Raw genomic sequence first — 23,038 nt, forward strand, 5'->3', positions numbered from 1 at the left:
AAAGTGAGAGGGCATGGGATCCAAGGGGCTGTTGCCTTGTGGATCCAGAACTGGCTTGCCTGCAGAAGGCAGAGAGTGGCTGTGGAGGGGTCTTTCTCTGCATGGAGGTCAGTGACCAGTGGAGTGCCCCAGGGATCTGTTCTGGGACCCTTGCTGTTTGTCATTTTCATAAATGACCTGGATGAGGAAGTGGAGGGATGGGTTGGTAAATTTGCTGACGACACCAAGGTAGGTGGTGTTGTGGATAGTTTGGAGGGATGTCAGAAGTTGCAGCGAGACATAGATAGAATGCAAGACTGGGCGGAGAAGTGGCAGATGGACTTCAACCCGGATAAGTGTGTGGTGATCCATTTTGGCAGATCCAATGGGATGAAGCAGCAGTATAATATGAAGGGTACCATTCTTAGCAGTGTAGAGGATCAGAAGGACCTTGGGGTCCGGGTCCATAGGACTCTTAAATCGGCCTCGCAGGTGGAGGATGCGGTCAAGAAGGCGTACGGTGTACTGGCCTTCATTAATCGAGGGATTGAGTTTAGGAGTCGGGAGATAATGCTGCAGCTTTATAGGACCCTGGTTAGACCCCACTTGGAGTACTGCGCGCAGTTCTGGTCACCTCATTACAGGAAAGATGTTGAAGCCATTGAAAGGGTGCAGAGGAGATTTACAAGGATGTTGCCTGGATTGGGGGGCATGCCTTATGAGGATAGGTTGAGGGAGCTTGGTCTCTTCTCCCTGGAGAGACGAAGGATGAGAGGTGACCTGATAGAGGTTTACAAGATGTTGAGAGGTCTGGATAGGGTAAACTCTCAGAGGCTATTTCCAAGGGCTGAAATGGTTGCTACGAGAGGACACAGGTTTAAGGTGCTGGGGGGTAGGTACAGAGGAGATGTCAGGGGTAAGTTTTTCACTCAGAGGGTGGTGGGTGAGTGGAATCGGCTGACGTCGGTGGTGGTGGAGGCAAACTCGTTGGGGTCTTTTAAGAGACTTCTGGATGAGTACATGGGATTTAATGGGATTGAGGGCTATAGATAGGCCTAGAGGTGGGGATGTGATCGGCGCAACTTGTGGGCCGAAGGGCCTGTTTGTGCTGTGGCTTTCTATGTTCTATGTTCTATGTTCTATGTTCTATAATCAGTCAAACCCGCGCTAAGTATCACCCCAGCCACCACCACCCATGTAAAATGCAACCCATTAACTCTCGTTTCTCTCTCCACAGATGCTGCCTGACCAGCCTAGCATTTCCTGTTTCCATATCTCCAGCATCCACAGCCTTGTTATTAAGTATTTCCCTGAGTTTGCTTCAACTTTAACACTACTCCTTCGCTCTGTTCCTATCCTGCTCTCAGTCTCATCTCTCCTTTCCCAGAGTGAAAGAACTTTAATTGGAACCAACACAGTGGTTAGCATTGCTGCCTTACAGCACTAGGGGGCCTGGGTTCAATGCCGGCCTCAGGTGACTGTATGTGCGAAGTTTGCACATTCTCCCCATGTCTACCTCACCATAGCGTCACATTACAAATGCATGAACCTGGAACCTTACCCTTTTATCTCTCAGCTCTCACAGACAAGCTGTCTCTCTTACCCTTCCCAGTTTAATGAATCATGGACACTCACACTCACACACACATACACACACACAGCCACACAGCCTTCTTTACAGAATACCACCATGTTCCCAAATGTAATTTAAAAACAACATGCATCCTCATGGCACGGTGGCCCAGTGGTTAGCACAGCTGTCTCACAGCACCAGGGACCCGGATTCAATTCCGGCCTTGGGTAACTGTCTGCAAGGAGTTTGCACATTCTCCCCGTGTCTGCGTGGGTCCCTTCCGGGTGCTCTGGTTTCCTCTCACACTCCCAAGATGTGCAGGTTGCACGGATTGGCCATGCTAAATCACCCCTTAGTGTCCAAAGATGTGTAGGTTAGGGGGGGATTAGCAAGGTTATGGGGATAGGGCCTGGGTGGAATGCGCTGTCAAAGAAGCAGTGCAGACTTAACAGGCCGAATGGCCTCTTTCTGCCGTGTGGGGATTCTATGATTCAATGGTTTCACTTGAACTAGCTGTCAACCTGTGCAAGTCTGAACTGGAACCAGTTAGCATGTTAGCTGGTTCAACTGGATTCAATTCTTGGAAATGGGAGAATCCTGTTCATTGTGACCAGTAAGAAGTTTAACAACACCAGGTTAAAGTCCAACAGGTTTATTTGGTAGCAAAAGCCACACAAGCTTTCGAGGCTCTGAGCCCCTTCTTCAGGTGAGTGGGAATTCTGTTCACAAACAGAACTTATAAGACACAGACTCAATGTCTTATAAGTTCTGTTTGTGAACAGAATTCCCACTCACCTGAAGAAGGGGCTCAGAGCCTCGAAAGCTTGTGTGGCTTTTGCTACCAAATAAACCTGTTGGACTTTAACCTGGTGTTGTTAAACTTCTTACTGTGTTTACCCCAGTCCAACGCCGGCATCTCCACATTGTGACCAGGCACAGAAAGAGAAAAGTGGAATCGCATACCTCCATGACGGATCCCTCGGAGCTGTACAACGCAGCCAGCACAGACTTCTGCAGGTACAAGAGAAAATACACATCATTAAATAGGCCTGCTCTTTCATAAATAAACAGGACTACAGAGTAAGAATTCTCACAACACCAGGGTAAAGTCCAACAGGTTTACTTGGAATCACGAGCTTTCGGAGCGCTGCTCCTTCATCAGGTGAGTGGACCTGTGGATGATGAAGGGGCAGCGCTCCGAAAGCTCGTGATTCCAAGTAAACCTGTTGGACTTTACCCTGGTGTTGTGAGAATTCTTACTGTGCCCACCCCAGTCCAACGCCGGCATCTCCACATCAGGATCATAGAGAACAGGCCATTCAGCCATTCTCTGTTAGATTTTGCTGGTTAACATTTTTGGGAAGTACCTCGGGATGTTTTATCATGTTAAAGAAAGACTTGAATTTATATGGGAGGCACGGGTGGCATCGTGGCACAGTGGTTAGCACTGTTGCCTCACAGTGCCAGGGACCCGGGTTCAATTCCTGGCTTGGGTCACTGCCTGTGCGGAGTCTGCACGTTCTCCCCGTGTCTGTGTGAGTTTCCTCCGGGTGCTCCGGTTTCCTCCCACAGTCCGAAAGACGTGCTGGTTAGGGTGCATTGGCCATGCTATATTCTCCCTCAGTGTACCCGAACAGGCAGCGGAGTGTGGCAACTAGGGGATTTTCACAGTAACTTCATTGCACTGTTAATGTAAACCTACTTGTGACACTAATATTAAATAAGGAAATTAATATAGCACTTACCACAACCACAACACGCCCCACAGCGCAATATGGCCAATGAAGCACTATTCAAAGTGTGGTGACTGGTGTACTGTAGGAAACGCAGCAGCCAATCTGCGCACAGTAAGATCCCACAAATAGCAATGTGACAACATCTAGATAATCTGGTTTCGGTTTTTTTGAAGCTGACTAAGTCATAGTCATAGAAGTTTACAGCATGGAAACAGGCCCTTCGGCCCAACTTGTCCATGCCACCCAGTTTTTACTATTAAGCTGGTCCCACAATTGCCCGCGTTTGGCCCACATCCCTCTATACCCATCTTACCCATGTAACTATCTAAATGCTTTTTAAAAGACAAAATTGTACCCGCCTCTACTACTACCTCTGGCAGCTCGTTCCAGACACTCACCACCCTCTGTGGGAAAGAATTGTCCCTCTGGACACTTTTGTATCTCTCCCCTCTCACCTTAAGCCTATGTCCTCTAGTTTTAGACTTCCCTACCTTTGGGAAAAGATATTGACTATCTCGCTGATCTATGCCCCTCATTATTTTATAGACCTCTATAAGATCACCCCTCAGCCTCCTACGCTCCAGAGAAAAAAGTCCCAGTCTATCCAGTCTCTCCTCATAACTCAAACCATCAAGTTCCGGTAGCATCCCAGTAAGGGATGAATATTGATGACTATTAGCCAGGATACCAGGAGATCTCCCCGCTCATCTTCAAAATTCATGGGATGAGGGTGTCGCTGGGCCAGTATTTGTTGCCCATCTCTAATTGCCCTTGAATTGAGTGTCTCGCTCGGCCATTTCAGAGGGCAGTTAAGAGTCAACCACATTGCTGTGGGACTGGAGTCACATGTAGGCCAGGCAGGGTAAGGACGGCAGATTTCCTTCCCTAAAGGACATTAGTGACCCAGACGGGTTCTTACAACAATCGATGATGGTTTCATGGTCATGAGTAGATTCTTAATTCCAGATTTTTATTGAATACAAATTCCACCTCTTGCCGTGATGGGATTTGAACCCGGGACCCCAGAACATTACCCTGGCTCCCTGGATTACTAGTCCAGTGACAATATCAGGATACCACTGTCTCTCCAAGCAGGCAGATGGGGCCTCAGGTCAATGCCTTGTCTAAAGACAGTGCGGCACTCCCTCAATACTGACCCTCTGACAGTGCGGCACTCCCTCAATACTGACCCTCTGACAGTGCGGCACTCCCTCAGTACTGACCCTCTGACAGTGCGGCACTCCCTCAGTACTGACCCTCTGACAGTGCAGCACTCCCTCAGCACTGACCCTCTGACAGTGCGGCACTCCCTCAGTACTGACCCTCTGGATTTAGTATATCTGACGGCACTGTTTGGAAGGAGAGCAGGGACATTATCTCTGGTAGTTTGAACAATGTCAACCCTTCAATCGACATCACAAACACGGATTATCTGGTCATTATCACCGTGCACATTGTGGGAGCTTGCTGTGCACAAATTGGCTGCAGAATTCTGGTTTATGACAGTGACGCCACTTCACAAAGTACTTCATTGGTGCTTTGAGACGGGCAATGGGAACCCGAGGTGTTGTACACCTCAAAGTTAGTCTGTTTCTGTTCTAAATCCTGATTGGCTGGCCGTTTGTCTGCCTTGTTATTTGTCAGTTGCCTCATGTGCTGGTGGAGGCTGCGGCCTATTGGCTATTGGGGTGATTGGGGATATACAATGCCCCTCCCAAAAGGGGCAAATTCCTGCAGGCTGACCTCCCATTGAGATAGTTGAGGGAAGTTGGAGGTGCCCCACCCTGACCCCCCCCCCCCCCCCCCCCCCCCCACCCCCCCTCCCCCTCCCGTACTCTCCTCACCGACACTTACTGATACGACTTGGAAGGAGTTGGTGGTCCCTCGGTGGTCGAGATCATGACACATACATGATATAAATAACGCTAGAATCTCCATGTCCCTGCCAACACAACACAGGATCAGATGTTAGTGACGTCACGTAGGAAGAGAAGAGATTCCCCCTCCCACTGACTTCCAAAGTGAGCTCGCTATTCCGACATAATCCTGAACTCCTTCAGTGTCTGGGGCATCGAGGGCTGGAGGTTTATTGGCTGAGCTGTACAGAATGGTTTGTGATTAAAAGAGAAGATGTCAGGTCACATGACTCGTCAATGTTTCCAACGACATTGCATCAATTCAACACATTCACAAAGAACCCCATCGCATCCCTAAACACTCCTGCAGAATCCTCATGGAACAGACCCTTTCCCATTCACTCCCGCTGAATCCCAATGGAACAAACCGTTTCCCATCCACTCCCGCTGAATCCCAATGGAATAAACCCTTTCCCATTCACTCCCGCTGAATCCCAATGGTACAAACCCTTTCCCATTCACTCCCGCAGAATCCTCATGGAACAGACCCTTTCCCATTCACTCCCGCTGAATCCCAATGGAACAAACCGTTTCCCATTCACTCCCACTGAATCCCAATGGAACAAACCCTTTCCCATCCACTCCCGCTGAATCCCAATGGAACAAACCCTTTCCCATTCACTCCCGCTGAATCCCAATGGAACAAACCCTTTCCCATTCACTCCCGCAGAATCCTCATGGAACAAACCCTTTCCCATTCACTCCCGCTGAATCCCAATGGAACAAACCCTTTCCCATTAACTCCCACTGAATCCCGGGGAGTGACGGGAGGGGTCAGGGTTGGGGCTGAACCTGCACACATTCTGCGCGCCTCCGCCCCCTCCCCCCCCCCGCCACCCCCAAGAGCCGAGTGAGAGCTGACGGGCTTTGGCTCATCGGGCTTCGGTGTAAACAGGCAGAGGTGGGGTAGGTTTAGACAGTTTTTCCTGTGTCATTGGAAGAAAGGGGGAATTATGAGTGTGAGGCCAGTTTGTTGTTCTCAGTGTCGGATGTGGGAGGTCCTGGAGTCAGCTAGCCTCCCGGATGTCCATATCTGCACTAGGTGTGTTGAGCTGCGGCTCCTAAGGGACCGCGTTGGGGAACTGGAGCTGCAGCTCGATGACCTTCGTCTGGTTCGGGAGAATGAGGAGGTGATAGATAGGAGTTACAGGCAGGTGGTCACACCGGGGCCACGGGAGGCAGACAAGTGGGTCACGGTTAGGAAGGGGAAGGGGAAAGGTCAGGTACTAGAGAGTACCCCAGTGGCTGTGCCCCTTAACAATAAGTACTCCTGTTTGAGTGCTGCTGGGGGGAGCAGCCCACCTGGGGGAAGCAACAGCGGCCGTGCCTCCGGGGCAGAGTCCGACCCGGCAGCTCAGAAGGGGAGGGAAAGGGAGGATGAGCAAACTGACCACAGCACCAGGGTACAGGGTCCAAGTGGGGGGAGAAACAAAAAATGTCGTAGAAATTGGGGATAGTACACTTTTGGATGCTGTTGGGGGGGGACTTAGCAGGGGTAAGCAATGGTGTACAGGTCACTGGCTCAGAGTCTGTCCTTGTGGCTCAGAAGGGAAGGGGGGAGAGGAGTAGAGGATTAGTCATTGGGGACTCCATAGTTAAAGGGACGGATAGGAGATTCTGCGGGAACGAGTGAGACTCGCGGTTGGTGTGTTGCCTCCCAGGAGCCAGAGTCCGCGATGTCTCGGATCGTGTTTTCGAAATCCTTAAGGGGGAGGGGGACCAGCCCCAAGTTGTGGTTCACATCGGCACTCAAGACATAGGTAGGAAAAGGGATGGGGATGTAAGGCAGAAATTCAGGGAGTTAGGGTGGAAGCTTAGGGCTAGAACAAACAAAGTTGTTATCTCTGGTTTGTTACCCGTACCACGTGATAGTGAGGAGAGGAATAGGGAGAGAGAGCAGTTGAACACATGGTTACAGGGATGGTGCAGGAGGGAGGGATTCAGATACCTGGACAATTGGGGCTCTTTCTGGGGTAGGTGGGACCTCTACAAACAGGATGGTCTGCACCTGAACCAGAGGGGTACCAGTATCTTGGGGGGGAAATTTGCTAATGCTCTTCGGGAGGGTTTAAACTAATTCAGCAGGGGGGTGGGTACCTGAATTGTAGCTCCGGTGTGCAGGAGGTTGAGAGGAGTGAGGTCATGGATGAGGTTTCAGAGTCGCAGGAGTGTACTGACAGGCAGGAAGGTGGTTTGAAGTGTGTATACTTCAACGCCAGGAGCACCCGGAATAAGGTGGGTGAGCTTGCAGCATGGGTTGGTACCTGGGATTTCGATATTGTGGCCATCTCGGAGACATGGATAGAGCAGGGACAGGAATGGTTGTTGCAGGTTCCGGGGTTTAGATGTTTCAGTAAGTGCAGGGAAGGTGGTAAAAGAGGGGGAGGTGTGGTATTGTTAGTCAAGGACAGTATTACGGTGGCAGAAAGGACTTTTGATGAGGACTCATCTACTGAGGTAGTTTGGGCTGAGGTTAGAAACAGGAAAGGAGAGGTCACCCTGTTGGGAGTTTTTTATGGACCTCCGAAAAGTTCCAGAGATGTAGAGGAAAAGATTGCAAAGATGATTCTGGATAGGAGCGAAAGTAACAGGGTAGTTATACTGGGGGACTTTAACTTTACAAATATTGACTGGAAAAGCTATAGTTCGAGTACTTTGGAGGGGTCGGTTTTTGTCCAATGTGTGCAGGAAGGCTTCCTGACACAGTATGTAGATAGACCAACAAGAGGCGAGGCCACATTGGATTTGGTACTGGGTAATGAACCAGACCAGGTGTTAGATTTGGAGGTAGGTGAGCACTTTGGTGACAGGGACCACAATTCGATTACGTTTACTTTAGCAATGGAAAAGGATAGGTATATACCAAAGGGCAAGAGTTATAGCTGGGGGAAAGGAAATTATGATGCGATTAGGCGAGATTTAGCTGGCATAGGTTGGGGAAGGAAACTGCAGGGGATGGGCACAATTGTAATGTGGAACTTGTTCAAGAAACAGCTACTACGCGTCCTTGATAAATATGTACCTGTCAGGCAGGGAGGAAGCAGACGTGTGAGGGAACCGTGGTTTGTTAAGGAGGTTGAATCTCTTGTGAAGAGGAAGAAGGAGACTTATGTAAAGATGAGACGTGAAGGCTCAGTTAGGGCGCTTGAGAGTTACAAGTTAGCCAGGAAGAACCTAAAGAAAGAGTTAAGAAGAGCCAGGAGGGGACATGAGAAGTCTTTGGCAGGTAGAATCAAGGAAAACCCTAAAGCTTTCTATAGGTATGTCAGGAGCAAAAGAATGACTAGGGTAAGATTAGGGCCAGTCAAGGACAGGAGTGGGAAGTTGTGCGTGGAGTCTGAAGAGATAGGAGAGGCACTAAATGAATATTTTTTGTCAGTATTCACACTGGAGAGGGACAGTGTCGAGGGGAGTACTGAGATGCAGGTTGTTGGACTGGACGGGATTGAGGTTCATAAGGAGGAGGTGTTAGCAATTCTGGAAAGGGTAAAAATAGATAAGTCCCCTGGGCCGGATGGGATTTATCCTAGGATTCTCTGGGAGGCTAGAGAGGAGATGGCTTTAATCTTTGGGTCGTCATTGTCATTGTCTACTGGAACAGTGCCAGAAGACTGGAGGATAGCAAATGTTGTCCCCTTGTTCAAGAAGGGGAGTAGGGACAACCCTGGTAATTAAAGACCGGTGAGCCTTACTTCTGTTGTGGGCAAAGTATTGGAAAGGATTATAAGAGATAGGATTTATAATCACCTGGAAAGGAATAATTTGATTAGGGATAGTCAGCACGGTTTTGTAAAGGGTAGGTCGTGCCTCACAAACCTTATTGAGTTCTTTGAGAAGGTGACCAAAGAGGTGGATGAGGGTAAAGCGGTTGATGTAGTGCATATGGATTTCAGTAAAGCGTTTGATAAGGTTCCCCATGGTAAGTTTTTGCAGAAAATACGGACACATGGGATTGAGGGTGATTTAGTGGTTTGGATCAGGAATTGGCTAGCTGTAAGAAAACAGAGGGTGGTGGTTGATGGGAAATATTCATCCTGGAGTTCAGTTACTAGTGGTGTACCGCAAGGATCTGTTTTAGGGCCACTGCTGTTTGTCATTTTTATTAATGACCTGGATGAGGGCATAGAAGGATGGGTTAGTAAATTTGCGGGTGACACTAAAGTCGGTGGAGTTGTAGACAGTGCGGAGGGAAGTGGCAGGTTACAGAGGGACATAGATAAGCTGCAGAGCTGGGCTGAGAGGTGGCAAATGGAGTTTAATGCGGAAAAGTGTGAAGTGATTCACTTTGGAAGGAGTAACAGGAATACAGAGTACTGGGCTAATGGTAAGATACTTGGTAGTGTGGATGGACAGAGGGATCTGGGTGTCCATGTGCATAGATCCCTGAAAGTTGGCACCCAGGTTGATATGGTTGTTAAGAAGGCGTACGGTGTGTTTGCTTTTATTGGTAGAGGGATTGAGTTTCGGAGCCAGGAGGTCATGCTGCAACTGTACAAAACTCTGGTGCGGCCGCACTTGAAGTATTGCATACAGTTCTGGTCGCCGCATTATAGGAAGGGTGTGGAAGTATTGGAAAGGGTGCAGAGGAGATTTACCAGGATGTTGCCTGGTATGGTGGGAAAATCGTATGAGGAAAGGCTGAGGGACTTGAGGTTGTTTTCGTTAGAGAGAAGAAGGTTAAGAGGTGACTTAATAGAGGCATACAAGACGATCAGAGGATTAGATAGGGTGGATAGTGAGAGCCTTTTTCCTCGGATGGTGATGGCTAGCACGAGGGGACATAGCTTTAAATTGAGGGGTGAGAGATATAGGACAGATGTTAGAGGTAGGTTCTTTACTCAGAGAGTAGTAAGGGTGTGGAATGCCCTGCCTGCAGCAGTAGTGGACTCGTCAACATTAAGAGCATTCAAATGGTTATTGGATAAACATATGGATGATATTGGAATAGTGTAGGTTAGATGGGCTTTAGATTGGTTTCACTGGTCGGCGCAACATCGAGGGCCGAAGGGCCTGTACTGCGCTGTAATGTTCTATGTTCTATGTTCTATGGTGCTGTCACTGCTATTTGATTGGAGGAGGCTGCTCGGAGTGGCAGCGGGGGTGGAGGGGGGGAGTGTGGGATGGGGGGGGAGTGTGGGGGGAGTGTGGGGTGGGGGGGAGTGTGGGGGGAGTGTGGGGCGAGTGTGGGGGGAGTGTGGGGGGGTAGCGTGGGGGGAGATGTAGGGGAATTGAGTGGAGTGGGGGGTGCATGGGGGGAGTGTGGGGGGAGTGAGGGAATGGGGTGTGGAGAGTTGTGGGGGGTTGTGGGGGATGTGGTTGGAGTGTGGGGAGGGGGTGTGGGGAGTTGTGGGGGGAGTGGTTGGGGTGGAGGGTGTGGGGAGGGAGAGTGGGGGGAGGGGGTGGGGGATTGGGGGGAGGGGTGTGGGGGGTGTGGGGAGGGGGAGTGCGGGGGGCGGGGGGGTCTGTGGTGAGGATGTGGGGGAGTGTGGGGAGGGGGAGGGGGTGTGGGGAGTTGTGGGGGGAGTGGTTGGGGTGGAGGGAGGAGGGTGTGGGGAGGGGGAGTGGGGAGAGGGGGTGGGGGATTGGGGGGGAGGGGTGTGGGGGGAGGGGGGTGTGGGGAAGGGGAATGGGGGGGCGGGGGGTGGGGTGCCTGTGGTGAGGATGTGGGAGAGTGTGGTGGGGAGGGAGGTCTGAATTTATCACCACTCTGATCCTCTCTTCCCAATTGAGGAGTTGCCAATCCTGATTGGATACATTCCATCACATGACCTCCTTCCACCAATAATCCCAAAGCTGCCCCCCGCTTACTTTCCAACCATTTTGGTCAACTGAGAGGCACCCCAGCCCCAACCTCGCTGAAAGACGTGCTGGTTAGGGTGCAAAGGCTGTGCTAAATTCTCCCTTAGTGTTACCCGAACAGGTGCTGGAGTGTGGCGACTAGGGGGTTTTCACAGTAACTTCACCGCAGTGTTAATGTCAGCTACTTGTGACACTAATAAATAAACTTTAAACTTGACTTTGGCAGGGGGAACTTTCAATTGTGAGTGTCCCTGGGTTCAGGGTAAGAGGGGGATTCTCTTTGTTATGGGTGACCAGGTGTGGGGTTGCCAACTCTTCCCGGATTAGCCCAGAGTCTGGAAATTCAACATTAATCCCAGGGGAGGATCCAGGAAAAAGAGAAAGTCACTGAAGGGTTGATTGGTGATCTAAGGCCTTAGCCCCATATCACCTCAATCCCTTTATAACCTGCCAATCCCAGCATTCAAACATTATAATCTTAGACCGAGTGATTCGTGGAAGTTTCGTTCCTGGAAGCTCAGGCTGTAACATTGACTCAAAGGTTGCCAGTCATGGTGTTGTTAACCCGGTTGAATGGGTTCTCTCTGTCTCTCTATTCCCTCTTAACATTTTAAAAACTTTTATCAAATCAACTCTTTGCCATCTCAATGCCAGGGGAATACCACCCAGCTTTGTGTAATCCCTCCTTGTAATCCAAGTGTTGGAGTTCAGGAATCATCCTGATAAATCCATCCCAGGGCAATGGAGCCCAGAACCACTCACTGTAACTCCAGGTCGGCCTAGCCAGGGCTATTGTAGCTAAACCAAGTCTCCTACCCCCTTGCATTTTTGTCTTGTAGGAATCCAGAAGGAAAGTAGAGTCTTAGAGGTTTACAGCATGGAAACAGGCCCTTCGGCCCAACTTGTCCATGCCACCCTTTTTTTTTACCACTAAGCCAGTCCCAAATTCCCAGTTTGGCCCATATCCCACTGTACCCATCTTATCCATATAACTGTCGAAATGCTTTTTAAAAGACAAAATTGTACCCGCCTCTACTACTGCCTCTGGCTGCTTGTTCCAGACACTCACCACCCTGTGTGTGAAAGAAATGCCCCTCTGGACCCGTTTGTATCTCCCCCCTCTCACAGGGATGGTACGTTGGCACAGTGGTGGCACACTGATGCCTCACAGCGCCAGGGACCCAGGTTCGATTCCCGGCTTGGGTCACTGTCTGTGTGGAGTCTGCACGTTCTCCCCGTGTCTGCGTGGGTTTCCTCCGGATGCTCCGGTTTCCTCCCACAGTCCAAAGATGTGCAGGTTAGGTGAATTGTCCATACTAAATTCTCCTCCAGTGTACCCAAACAGGTGCCGGAGTGTGGCAACTAGGGGATTTTCACAGTAACTTCATTGCAGTGGTAATGTAAGCCTACTTGTGACTAATAAATAAACTTTAAAAAAACTTTTAAACCTATGCCCTCTAGTTTTAGACTCCCCTACCTTTGGGAAAAGATGTTGACTATCCAGCTGATCTGTGCCCCTCATTATTTTTTAGATCTCTATAAAATCACCCCTCAGCCTCCGACACTCCAGGGAAAAAAGTCCCAGACTATCCAGCCTCTCCTTATTACTCAATCCATCAAGTCCCGGTAACATCCTAGTAAATCTTTTCTGCACTCTTTCTAGTTTAATAATATACTTTCTATAATAGGGTGACCAGAACTGCACACAGTATTCCAAGTGTGGCCTTACCAATGTCTTGTACAACTTCAACAAGACATCCCAACTCCCAAGTAATCAACAGAAGTGATGAATAAATTGGGAGTTTGTTCTTTTCCCTCCAATGCCTGTGTCATTTCATTCTCGATATATTGGAAATGGGAAAGATAATGTGTCTGACTGAAGACAAGATCCATCCATTCTGTTAGTGAAGGGTCGACTCATTTTCCGATTGGCTGTGTTTAATTTTAAGTTTAAAACTATTTCTTCATGTCACAAGTAGTCTTACATTAACACTGCAATGAAGTTACTGTGAAAATCCCCTAGTCGCCACACTGCGGCGCCTGTTCGGGTACACTGAGGGAGAATTTAGCACGGCCAATGTACCTAACCAGCACGTCTTTCGGACTGTGGGAGGAAACTGGAGCACCCGGAGGAAACCCACGCAGACACGGGGAGAACGTGCAGACTCCACACAGACAGTGACCCCAGGCTGGAATTGAACCCAGGTCCCTGGCGCTGTGAGGCAGCTGTGCTAACCACTGTGCCGCCGATAGCAGCACACAGTGAGGAGGTTAAACCACTCCAGTGGGAGGTTCCTGAGGAGGGGGAGTGGCCAGAGTTAAACGTTTCAGGTCCAGGGCTGTGTGTCCCCCTGAGACTTCGAAATCCTTTGTGTTTCTCTCCACACAGACTCTCTGAACTGTTAGTAATCGGCCATCCCCTGCTTTTTCACATCTCCAGCACCTGCTGCATTTTAATAACAGGACATTCCCAATCTGTGTGCCCATTTCCTCTCCTGGAAAAGTTCCAGCAGGGGGATGTGATCGCCTGGGAACTTCCCGCGTCCTATTTGGAGCAAGCCTCTTTCATATCAACACAGACTCCTCAGAACTCACTGTCCCCGGGCTGTAATAGATTGAACCACTGGAGGGAGCCAGTCACCACTTTCTGATTCCCCTCACTGGCTCTCCTTCATAGAATCACAGAATCCCTACGGCACAGAAGGGGGCCATTCGGCCCATCGTATCCACCCCCACTCTCTGACAGATCATCTTCACCAGGCCCACACATCACCTCATCCCCGTAACCCCACACATTTACCCTGCTAATCCCCCCAACCTACACATCTTGGGACACTTTAAGGGCAATTTAGCATGGCCAATCCCCCTAACCTGCACATCAAAGGCTTCAGCGCCACTCTCTCCCCTCCTTATCCTTCCTTCCTACCATCCTCTCTCATCTCCACTCCCCCCCTCCCGCCCCCCTCCCCTGCCCTTCTCCCACTCCCCTGCCTCCTATCTCCATAGATTAATGATCTGGACGTGAGTGTGGGAGGTATGGTCAGTAAGTTCGCAGACAACACAAAATTGGTGGTGTGGTAAATAGTGAGGAGTAAAGCCTTAGATTACAGGACGATATAGACGCTCAGATGGGCAGAACAACAGCAAATGGAATTTAACCCTGAAAAGTGTGAGGTGATGCATTTTGGGAGGACTAACAAGGGAAAACATTCTCTGGAATTTAGAAGAATGCGGGGAGATCAACTTGAGGTCTACAAGATGATAAAAGATATGGATAAAGTAGACATGGAGTGGATGCTTCCTCTTGTGGGGCATTCTAGGTCGAGAGGTCATAGTCTTGGGATAAGGGGCAGCAAATTTAAAACAGAGTGGAGGAGAAACTACTTCTCCCAAAGGGTTGTGAATCTGTGGAATTCACTCCCCAAAGTGCGGTGGATGCTGGGACAGTGAGTAAATTTAAGGAGGAGTTAGACAGATTTTTAATTGGTAATGGGGTTGAAGGGTTATGGGGAGAAGGCAGGAAAATGGGGATGAGGAGCATATCAGCCATGATTGAATGGCGGAGTGGACTCGATGGGCCGAATGGTCTAATTCTGCTCCTATATCTTATGAACTTATGAACAATGAATGGTAGGACGCTGGGAAGTACGGAGGATCAGAGGTACCTTGGGGGTCATGAGCACAGATCCCTGAAGGCAGCAGGACAGGCAGACAGGTGGTTAAGAAAGCCTTTAAGAAAGGATACTTGCCTTTATTAGCCAAGGCATTGAACATAAGAGCAGAGAGGTTATGATGGAGCTGTATAAAACACTGGTTAGACCACAGCCAGAGCACTGTGTGCAGTTCTGGTCACCACACTATAGGAAGATTGTGATTGCACTGGAGGGGGTACAGAGGGGATTCACCAGGACGATGCCTGGGCTGGAGTGTTTCAGCTATGGAGAGAGGCTGGTTAGACTGGGGTTGTTTTCCTCAGAGCAGAGGAGGCTGAGGGGGGACCTGATCGAGGTGTACAAAATAATGAGGGACAGAAATATAGGGTAGACAGGAAGGAACTTTTTCTCTTAGCAGAGGGGTCAATAAACAGGGGGCAGAGATTTACGGTAAGGGGCAGGAGGTTTAGAGGTGATTTGAGGAAAACCTTTTTCACCCAGAGGGTGGTGGGAATCTGGGACTCACTGCCTGACTGGGTGGTAGAAGCAGGAGCTCTCACAACATTGAAGAAGCATTTAGATGTGTGCTTGTGATACCAATGCATGCAAGAGCTACGGACCAAGTGCTGGAAATTGGGACGAGAATAGTTGGCTGGTTTTTCATTGGCCGGCGCAGATGCAATGGGACAAAGGACATTTTTCTGTGCTGTAGACCTCTGTGACTCTATGTATGCCAGACCAGGTAAGGACAGCAGATTTTCCCCCACTTAAAGGGTGTTTCCAGTATCGCAAAAGAATAGAAGTCTACAAGATTATGAGAGGCGTGGGCAGAATGGATAGTCAGAAGCTTTTTCCCAGGGTGGAAGAGTCAATTACTAGGGGGCACAGGTTTAAGGTGCGAGGGGCATGATTGAAAGAAGGTGTACCAGGCAAGTTTTTTACACAGAGGGTGGTGGGTGCCTGGAACTCACTGCCGGGGGGAGGGAGTGGAAGCAGATACGATGGTGACTTTTAAGGGGCATCTTGACAAATACATGAATAGGATGGGAATAGAGGGATATGGTCCCCAGAAGGGTGGGGGTTTTAGTTCAGTCGGGCAGCATGGTCGGTGCAGGCTTGGAGGGCCGAAGGGCCTGTCCCTGTGCTGTAATTTTCTTTGTTCTTTGTCCATACAAGACTACGGACCAAGTGCTGGAAAATGGGATTTGAATAGATAGATGCTTGATGATCAGCACAGGTATGATGGGCCGAAGGGCCTCTCTGTGTGTTGTTATTCTCTGACACCTCTCTCTTCCCTCTCGACCCTCAGCTGGCTCTCTGCTCTCTCATTATTGATCTCTCTCTCTCCTATTGGCTTCCTCCTCTCTCCCCCTTTATTTTCCACCTCATCCCCCCCATGCCCCTCCTTTTACTGGGAATGCCAAAATCCCTGCTGGAGCCTCCAGGAATCAAAGATTAATCTCCAGAACTCGGCCCTCAGGGACCCTGGAGGAAAATCATCGGGACGGTAAAGAAGACTTGTCTTGTTTTGATATTTTCTGTGAACGTTTCTCTCTTTGCCAGATATAAAAATATTGAAAATCAGGTTCAATAGACTGATTGGCCAACAGTCAAACATCATCCAATTGGGTAATGAGTCTTTTTGCTTTCCAATTGGTGTAGGAAGGCCATTCCTGATTGGTGTGGGAAGGCAGTTCCTGATTGGTGTAGGAAGGCAGTTCCTGATTGGTGAAGAAAGGCCATTCCTGATTGGTGTGGGAAGGCAGTTCCTGATTGGTGTAGGAAGGCAGTTCCTGATTGGTGAAGGAAGGCCATTCCTGATTGGTGTAGGAAGGCAGTGCATCACAAGGATGGATGTGTTGGCCGAGGATTGGCTGAAGCATTGGAGGCAAGTCAAAGAACAAAAAACAAAGAACAAAGAAAATTACAGCACAGGAACAGGCCCTTCAGCCCTCCAAGCCTGCACCGACCATGCTGCCCGACTTAACTAAAACCCCCTACCCTTCCAGGGACCATATCCCTCTATTCCCATCTCATTCATGTACTTGTCAAGACGCCCCTTAAAAGTCACTACCGTATCCGCTTCCACTACCTCCCCCAGCAACGAGTTCCAGGCACCCATCACTCTCTATGTAAAAAATCTGCCTCATACATCTCCTTTAAACCTTGCCCCTCGCACCTTAAACTTATGACCCCTAGTAATTGACTCTTCCACCCTGGGAAAAAGCTTCTGACTATCCACTCTGTCCATGTCTCTCATAATCTTGTAGACTTCTATCAGGTCTCCCCTCAACCTCCGTCGCTCCAGTGAGAACAAACCGAGTTTCTCCAACCTCTCCTCATAGCTAATGCCCTCCATACCAGGCAACATCCTGGTAAATCTTTTCTGGACCCTCTCCAAAGCCTCCACATCCTTCTGGTAGTGTGGCGACCAGAATTGAACACTACATTCCAAGTGCGGCCTCACTAAGGTTCTATAAAGCTGCAACATGACTTGCCAATTTTTAAACTCAATACCCCGGCCGATGAAGGCAAGCATGCCGTATGCCTTCTTGACTACCTTCTCCACCTGCATTGCCACTTTCAGTGACCTGAAATGTGATGAATCCTCCAGGAATATGTTCAATCACAGTTGGCAACCTTATCTTTCTCACTCACCTTCCGTCCAGTTGCCCCCTCCTCTCTCTCCCTCCCTCCAGCTCTCTTCCCCTTCTCACCCCCTCACTTGTCTCCCCTCCGTCTCTTGCTCCTCAATGCCACACACTGTGCTCTCACCCACACCCCCATCTGAAGCCTCCCACTGTGGGCGGCACGGTGGCACAGTGGTTAGCACTGCTGCCTCCCAGCGCCAGGGACACAGGTTCAACTCCCGGCTCGGGTCACTGTCTGTGTGGAGTCTGCACGTTCTCCCCGTGTCTGCGTGGGTTTCCTCCGGGTGCTCCGGTTTCCTCCCACAGTCTGAAAGACGTGCTGGTTAGGGTGCATTGGCCGTGCTAAATTCTCCCTCAGTGTTACCCGAACAGGCGCCGAAGTGTGACGGCAAGGGGATTTTCTCAGTAACTTCATTGCAGTGTTAACGTAAGCCTACTTGTGAATAATAAATACAATAAATAATAACCCCCCCGCTGACCCCAACCCTCCCCCCACCCCCCCACTGACCTCTCCCTCCCAATGATCCTACACCTGAACCCCTCCCATGGGCGCCACCCTGTGGACCGACCCGCCTTGCGTTCCACCCACTGACCCCCCCTGCTCCACCCACTGACCCCCCTGCTCCACCCACCACCACCCCGCTCCACCCACTGACCCCTCCGCTCCACCCAGTGACCCCCCTGCTCCACCCAGTGACCCCCCCGCTCCACCCACTGACCCCCCCCGCTCCACCCACTGACCCCCCCCCGCTCCACCCCCCCCCCCCCCCCCCACCCCGCCCTCTGTACTTACCCAAGGAAATCGGTGAGTGGGAGGTTTTTGAAGAGTAGGTAGCAGAAGTGTGAGACAGAGAAAGCATGCATCCAGTTGTGGTAGGGAGGGTCTCTGTAACCTCGCCGAACCATCATACAAAACCTGCTGGGACACAAGGAACCATCAGAGAGCTTCCAAAGTCAAACTCATTTGAACAAGAGCTGCCACTAACTTAATCATAGAAAACAGAGGGAGGCCATTCAGCCCCTTGCTGGAGCTTTGAATGAGCTATCTGGTATTCACCCCATACCACTGCAAATGAATACCCTCCAAGTCGAATTGCCGTTTGAATGTTTGTGTAGACTGTCAGGGGAGACTTGGAGGGGATTTGAAGAAGAAGAAGGGAGATGTCCCCAGTGCCCTGGGGAAAAGCGGCGTCACATTTACTGACTCCATTGTGCAGGGATCATTGCTGAATTTAGGAAATTTCATACAGTCAGAGTCAGTGGAGTCATTATCCCTGCAGCCAATCTTTTAGTCGCTGAGGAAGTAGGCCATCCGGTCTTGGATCTTTGTCAGCTTTTAGTTACTTAAGACTTTCTAATACTTTGCTGAAATTAATTAATTTCTTCACCCTCGTCACCCCCAGGCTAACCCTGTATTTCTGAGACTGTGAAGACAGACAAAAAATGTCTGTTTAACATTTCTGCCATTTCCTCATTCCCCGTGATGACCTCTCCTCTCTTTATCTTTAAAGGACCAAGGTTTACTTTAGCTACTCTCCTCCTTTTTTATATATTTTGAATATTTATGAAATTTATAGTTACATTTTGGTGAATTTACTTTATATTCTATTTTCTTGATGGATCTTTGCTGGTTTATTAAACTTGTCCAATCCTTAAACTTGCTCCTATTCTTTGCAACATTAAAAACCTTGGGTGGAATTTTCACGTCCCGCCTACCACACGAATTGTAGCGGGTGGGACCAGAAGACCATAAGGTATAGGGGCAGAATTAGGCCATTTGGCCCATCAAGTCTATTCCGCCATTCAATTGCGGCTGACATGATTCTAATCTCCATTTCTCCTGCTTTCTCCCCGTAACCCCTGGTCAAGAACCAATCTCTCTCTGGGCAGATAACTGGACAGGACCATGCAAAGGTCCATTGACCTCGGGCAGGGTTTTACAGTCTTGGGGCGAGCACGATCGGAAAATTCCACCCACTGTCTTTTAGCCAATACTATCCTTAGCTTCCCTTGTAATCCACAAATGGATCTTTCTTGCTAAGAATTTTGTTCATCAATAGAATCTACTTTTGTTGAACATTTTGAATCATATCTGTAAATATTTTCCACTGTTTAAATATGTCTATCTGTTTTAGTTTATTTACCCAATCAACATCAGCCAGATCTCCCCTCATATCTCTATGTAATTAGTTTATCTTAAGTTTAAGATTGTATTTATGACTGGGGTATGTCATTTTCAAATCTCAATGTGGAATTCAATTGTGTTATGATCACTATTTCCTAGTGGATTTTTTACCGTGAGATTATTAACTAATCCTGCATCATTACACAATACGAGATTTAAAAAGGGTTTTTCCAAGTTGGTTCCACAATGTACTGCTCCACAAAACTTGGATTGCCCAGTCAACATGACGATTAAATCTCCCTACAATTATTACATTGCTTTTGCTACACGCTCCCTCCAATAGGGGAGGTAGTGGTTTAGTGATGTTGTCATTGGGGTATTAATCCAGAGACCCAGATGGCAGATGGTGAAATTTTTAATTCAATAAAAATCTGGAATTTAAAGTCTTAATGGGGACCATTAAACTATCATCGATTGCTGTAAAAATCTATCTGCGGTTGTCCTTTAGGGAAGGAAATCTGCCGCCCCTACCCGGTCCGGCCTACATGTGGCTCCAGACCCACAACAATGTGGTTGACTCTCAAATGCCCCTCTGAAATGGAGGGCAGTTAGACACAGATTCATGTCCCACCAAAATAAATTGAAAGAAATTACTATTTAATGCTCTGAACAACAATATAACTACTCTTGGAGAGCCTATAACCTACTCCCACCAATGTTTCTGGACTCTTGCCTTTCCTAATCTCCACACACACTATTTATATGTCTTGATCTGAACCAAGATCCTTTCTCACTAATGTGCTTATGTCATCCTTTGCTACCAGGGCCACCCCTCCTCCATTCTGCCTTGTCTTTTAGAAATATTGTGTACCCTGGAAGACTTAGTTCCCACCCTTGGTCACCTTGGAACCGTGTCTCTGTAATGATTAGATCCAAACTGTTTATCACTATTTTGGTTATAGTTCATCTAGTTTATTGCGGCTGTTTCATGCTTCAGGTAGAGCCTCACATTATATATACTTTTCGCACGGGCACAATTTCTGTAAACTCTCTGTCCCTCTCCAATTCCCCTCGCCTGGTTTTCAATCAAATCACTGATTTTCTGCCTTGACTTTTCTCTTCAGGTTTCTAAATTTCCCTTCGACTGGCCCCGCCCCTCCTCCCCGTTAGTGTAAAACTCCACCTGGTCACTGAACCCAGCCCAGTTTAGGTGGAGACCACCCCGGCGGAACAGCTCCATCGTTCCTCGGCACTGGTGCCAGTGGCCCATGAATGGAACCCCCTTCACCCTCCACACCACTCTTTGAGCCACATGTTTAATTCACCCGATAGGGCCTGGGTGGGATGCTCTGTCAGAGAGTTGGTGCAGACTCGATGGGCCAAATGGCCTCCTTCTGCACTGTAGGGATTCCATGATTTTCTATGAATAGCCCAGGATGTAGGCCATCAGTCCAGGGGCTCTGTCTGCCTTCAATCCCAATAGTTTGTTAAGTACTAGTTCCCTATTGATGATGGATAGTTCCATGTTCCTCCCTTTCTATTCCCTCTGCATTATCTGTTCCTATTGGGGTGATTCCAATGTCCCTACTCCGTGGAAACTGAAGCAAAATATTAATTTAACATCGCTGCCATTCCTGTGTTCCCGTTATTAACTCCCCGATCTCATCCTCTGAGGGATCAACATTCACTTTAGCTACTCCCCTTTTGAGGGCAGCACAATGGTTAGCACTGCTGTCTCACAATGCCAGGGACCCAGGTTCGATTCCTGGCTCGGGTCACTGTCTGTGTGGAGTTTGCACGTTCTCCCTGTGTCTGCGTGGGTTTTCTCCGGGTGCTCCGGTTTCCTCCCACGCTCCAAAGATATGAGAGTTAGGTGGATTGGCCATGCTAAATTGCCCCTTAGTGTCAGGAGGACTAACAGGGTAAATACGTGGGGTTACAGGGATAGGGCCTGGGTGGGATTGTGATTGGTGCAGGCTTGATGGGCCGAATGGCCTCCTTCTGCACTGTAGAGATTCTATGATTTAAAGAAGCTTTTGCTGTCCATTTCTCAATTCTGTGCCAGTTTTCTTTCACGATTTACCTTTGCTCGTTTTACTACTTTTTTCGATCTTAAAAACTTTGTTGATCTTAAAAAGTTTCCCAAACCTCCAGCCTGCCACTAGCCTTTACAATATGGTGTGCCTTAGCTTTTGTCTTTATGTCGTCTTTAACCTCCTTGCTTAGCCATGGATGTTTTCCCCCCTCTTATAATCCTTCTTCCTCTCTGGAATGGATCTGATTTGGGAGGAATTGAATATCTCTGTAAATAACTGCCATTGCTCATCCACTGTCCTCCCTTTTAGCTTCCCTGCCCAGTCCACTGGGGCCAAATCTGTCCTCGTGCCTATGTTATGGGACTCCAGTTTCTCACCCTGAAACTAAATTTCTAATTTTTATCATATTATGATCACTCTTCCCTAGAGGATCCTTAACTATGAGATCATTAATTAATCCCGACACAACACCAAATCCAGAATAACCTGCTCCCTGGTTGGTTCCACAACAAGAAACAATCTCTAATACATTCCAAGAAACAATCTGTAATACATTCAATTTTCTTGGGGAAAAGTACCGAAGGAAAGTGGAGGATTTTCAAGGAATGTTTGTCTGGAGCTCTGCATGACAACGTTCCGATGAGACAGGGGGGTGTTGGTAGGGTACGGGAACCGTGGTGCACGAAGGTTGTGATGAACCTGGTGAATAAGAAAAGAGAGGCGTACAGAAGGTTCAGAGAGCTAGGAGGTGTTAAGGATTTAGAGGAGTATACGCGATGTAGGAAGGAGCTTAAGAAGGAAATTAGGAGAGCGAGAAGGGGTCATGAGAAGACCTTGGCGGGTAAGATTAAGGAGAATCCCAAGGCTTTCTACAAATATGTCAAGAGTAAAAGGATGAGATGTGAAGGCATAGGACCCTTAAAAGGCGAAGGGGGAAAAGTTTGTGCGGAACCGTTAGAAATGGCGGAGCTGCTTAATGAATACTTTACCTCGGTATTCACGGTGGAAAGGGATCTGGGTGGTTGTACTGCTGGATTGCGGAGGACAGAAAGGATCGAGCATGTGGACATAAAGAAAGAGGATGTGTTGGAACTATTGAATGGCATCAAGGTTGGTAAGTCGCCGGGACCGGATGGGATGTACCCCAGGTTACTGTGGGAGGCGAGGGAGGAGATTGCGGAGCCTTTGGCGATGATCTTTGCATCGTCGATGGAGACGGGAGAGGTTCCGGAGGATTGGAGGATTGCGGATGTGGTCCCTATATTCAAGAAAGGGAACAGGGACAGCCCGGGAAATTACCGACCGGTGAGTCTAACCTCAGTGGTTGGTAAGTTGATGGAGAGGATCCTGAGAGACAGGATTTATGATCATCTAGAGAAGTTTAGTATGATCAAAAGTAGTCAGCACGGCTTTGTCAGGGGCAGGTCGTGCCTTACGAGCCTGGTTGAGTTCTTTGAAAATGTGACCAAGCACATTGACGAAGGAAGAGCGGTGGATGTGGTCTATATGGACTTCAGCAAAGCGTTCGATAAGGTCCCCCATGCAAGACTTCTTGAGAAAGTGAGAGGGC

General features: G+C 48.8%; 1 protein-coding gene across 1 annotated transcript in view; it reads right to left on the reverse strand.

The window, feature by feature from the left end:
* Window positions 1-23,038, reverse strand: part of pde2a (phosphodiesterase 2A) — a 284,382-nt gene that overhangs the window by 44,945 nt on the left and 216,399 nt on the right. Inside the window, 3 exon segments of the mRNA XM_078222653.1 lie at window positions 2,516-2,563; window positions 5,143-5,230; window positions 18,101-18,223. Of these exon segments, the coding sequence (XP_078078779.1) occupies window positions 2,516-2,563; window positions 5,143-5,230; window positions 18,101-18,223 (259 nt within the window).

The sequence above is a fragment of the Mustelus asterias genome, chromosome 10 (genome assembly GCF_964213995.1).
Source record: "Mustelus asterias chromosome 10, sMusAst1.hap1.1, whole genome shotgun sequence".
NCBI classification, from domain to species: domain Eukaryota; kingdom Metazoa; phylum Chordata; class Chondrichthyes; order Carcharhiniformes; family Triakidae; genus Mustelus; species Mustelus asterias.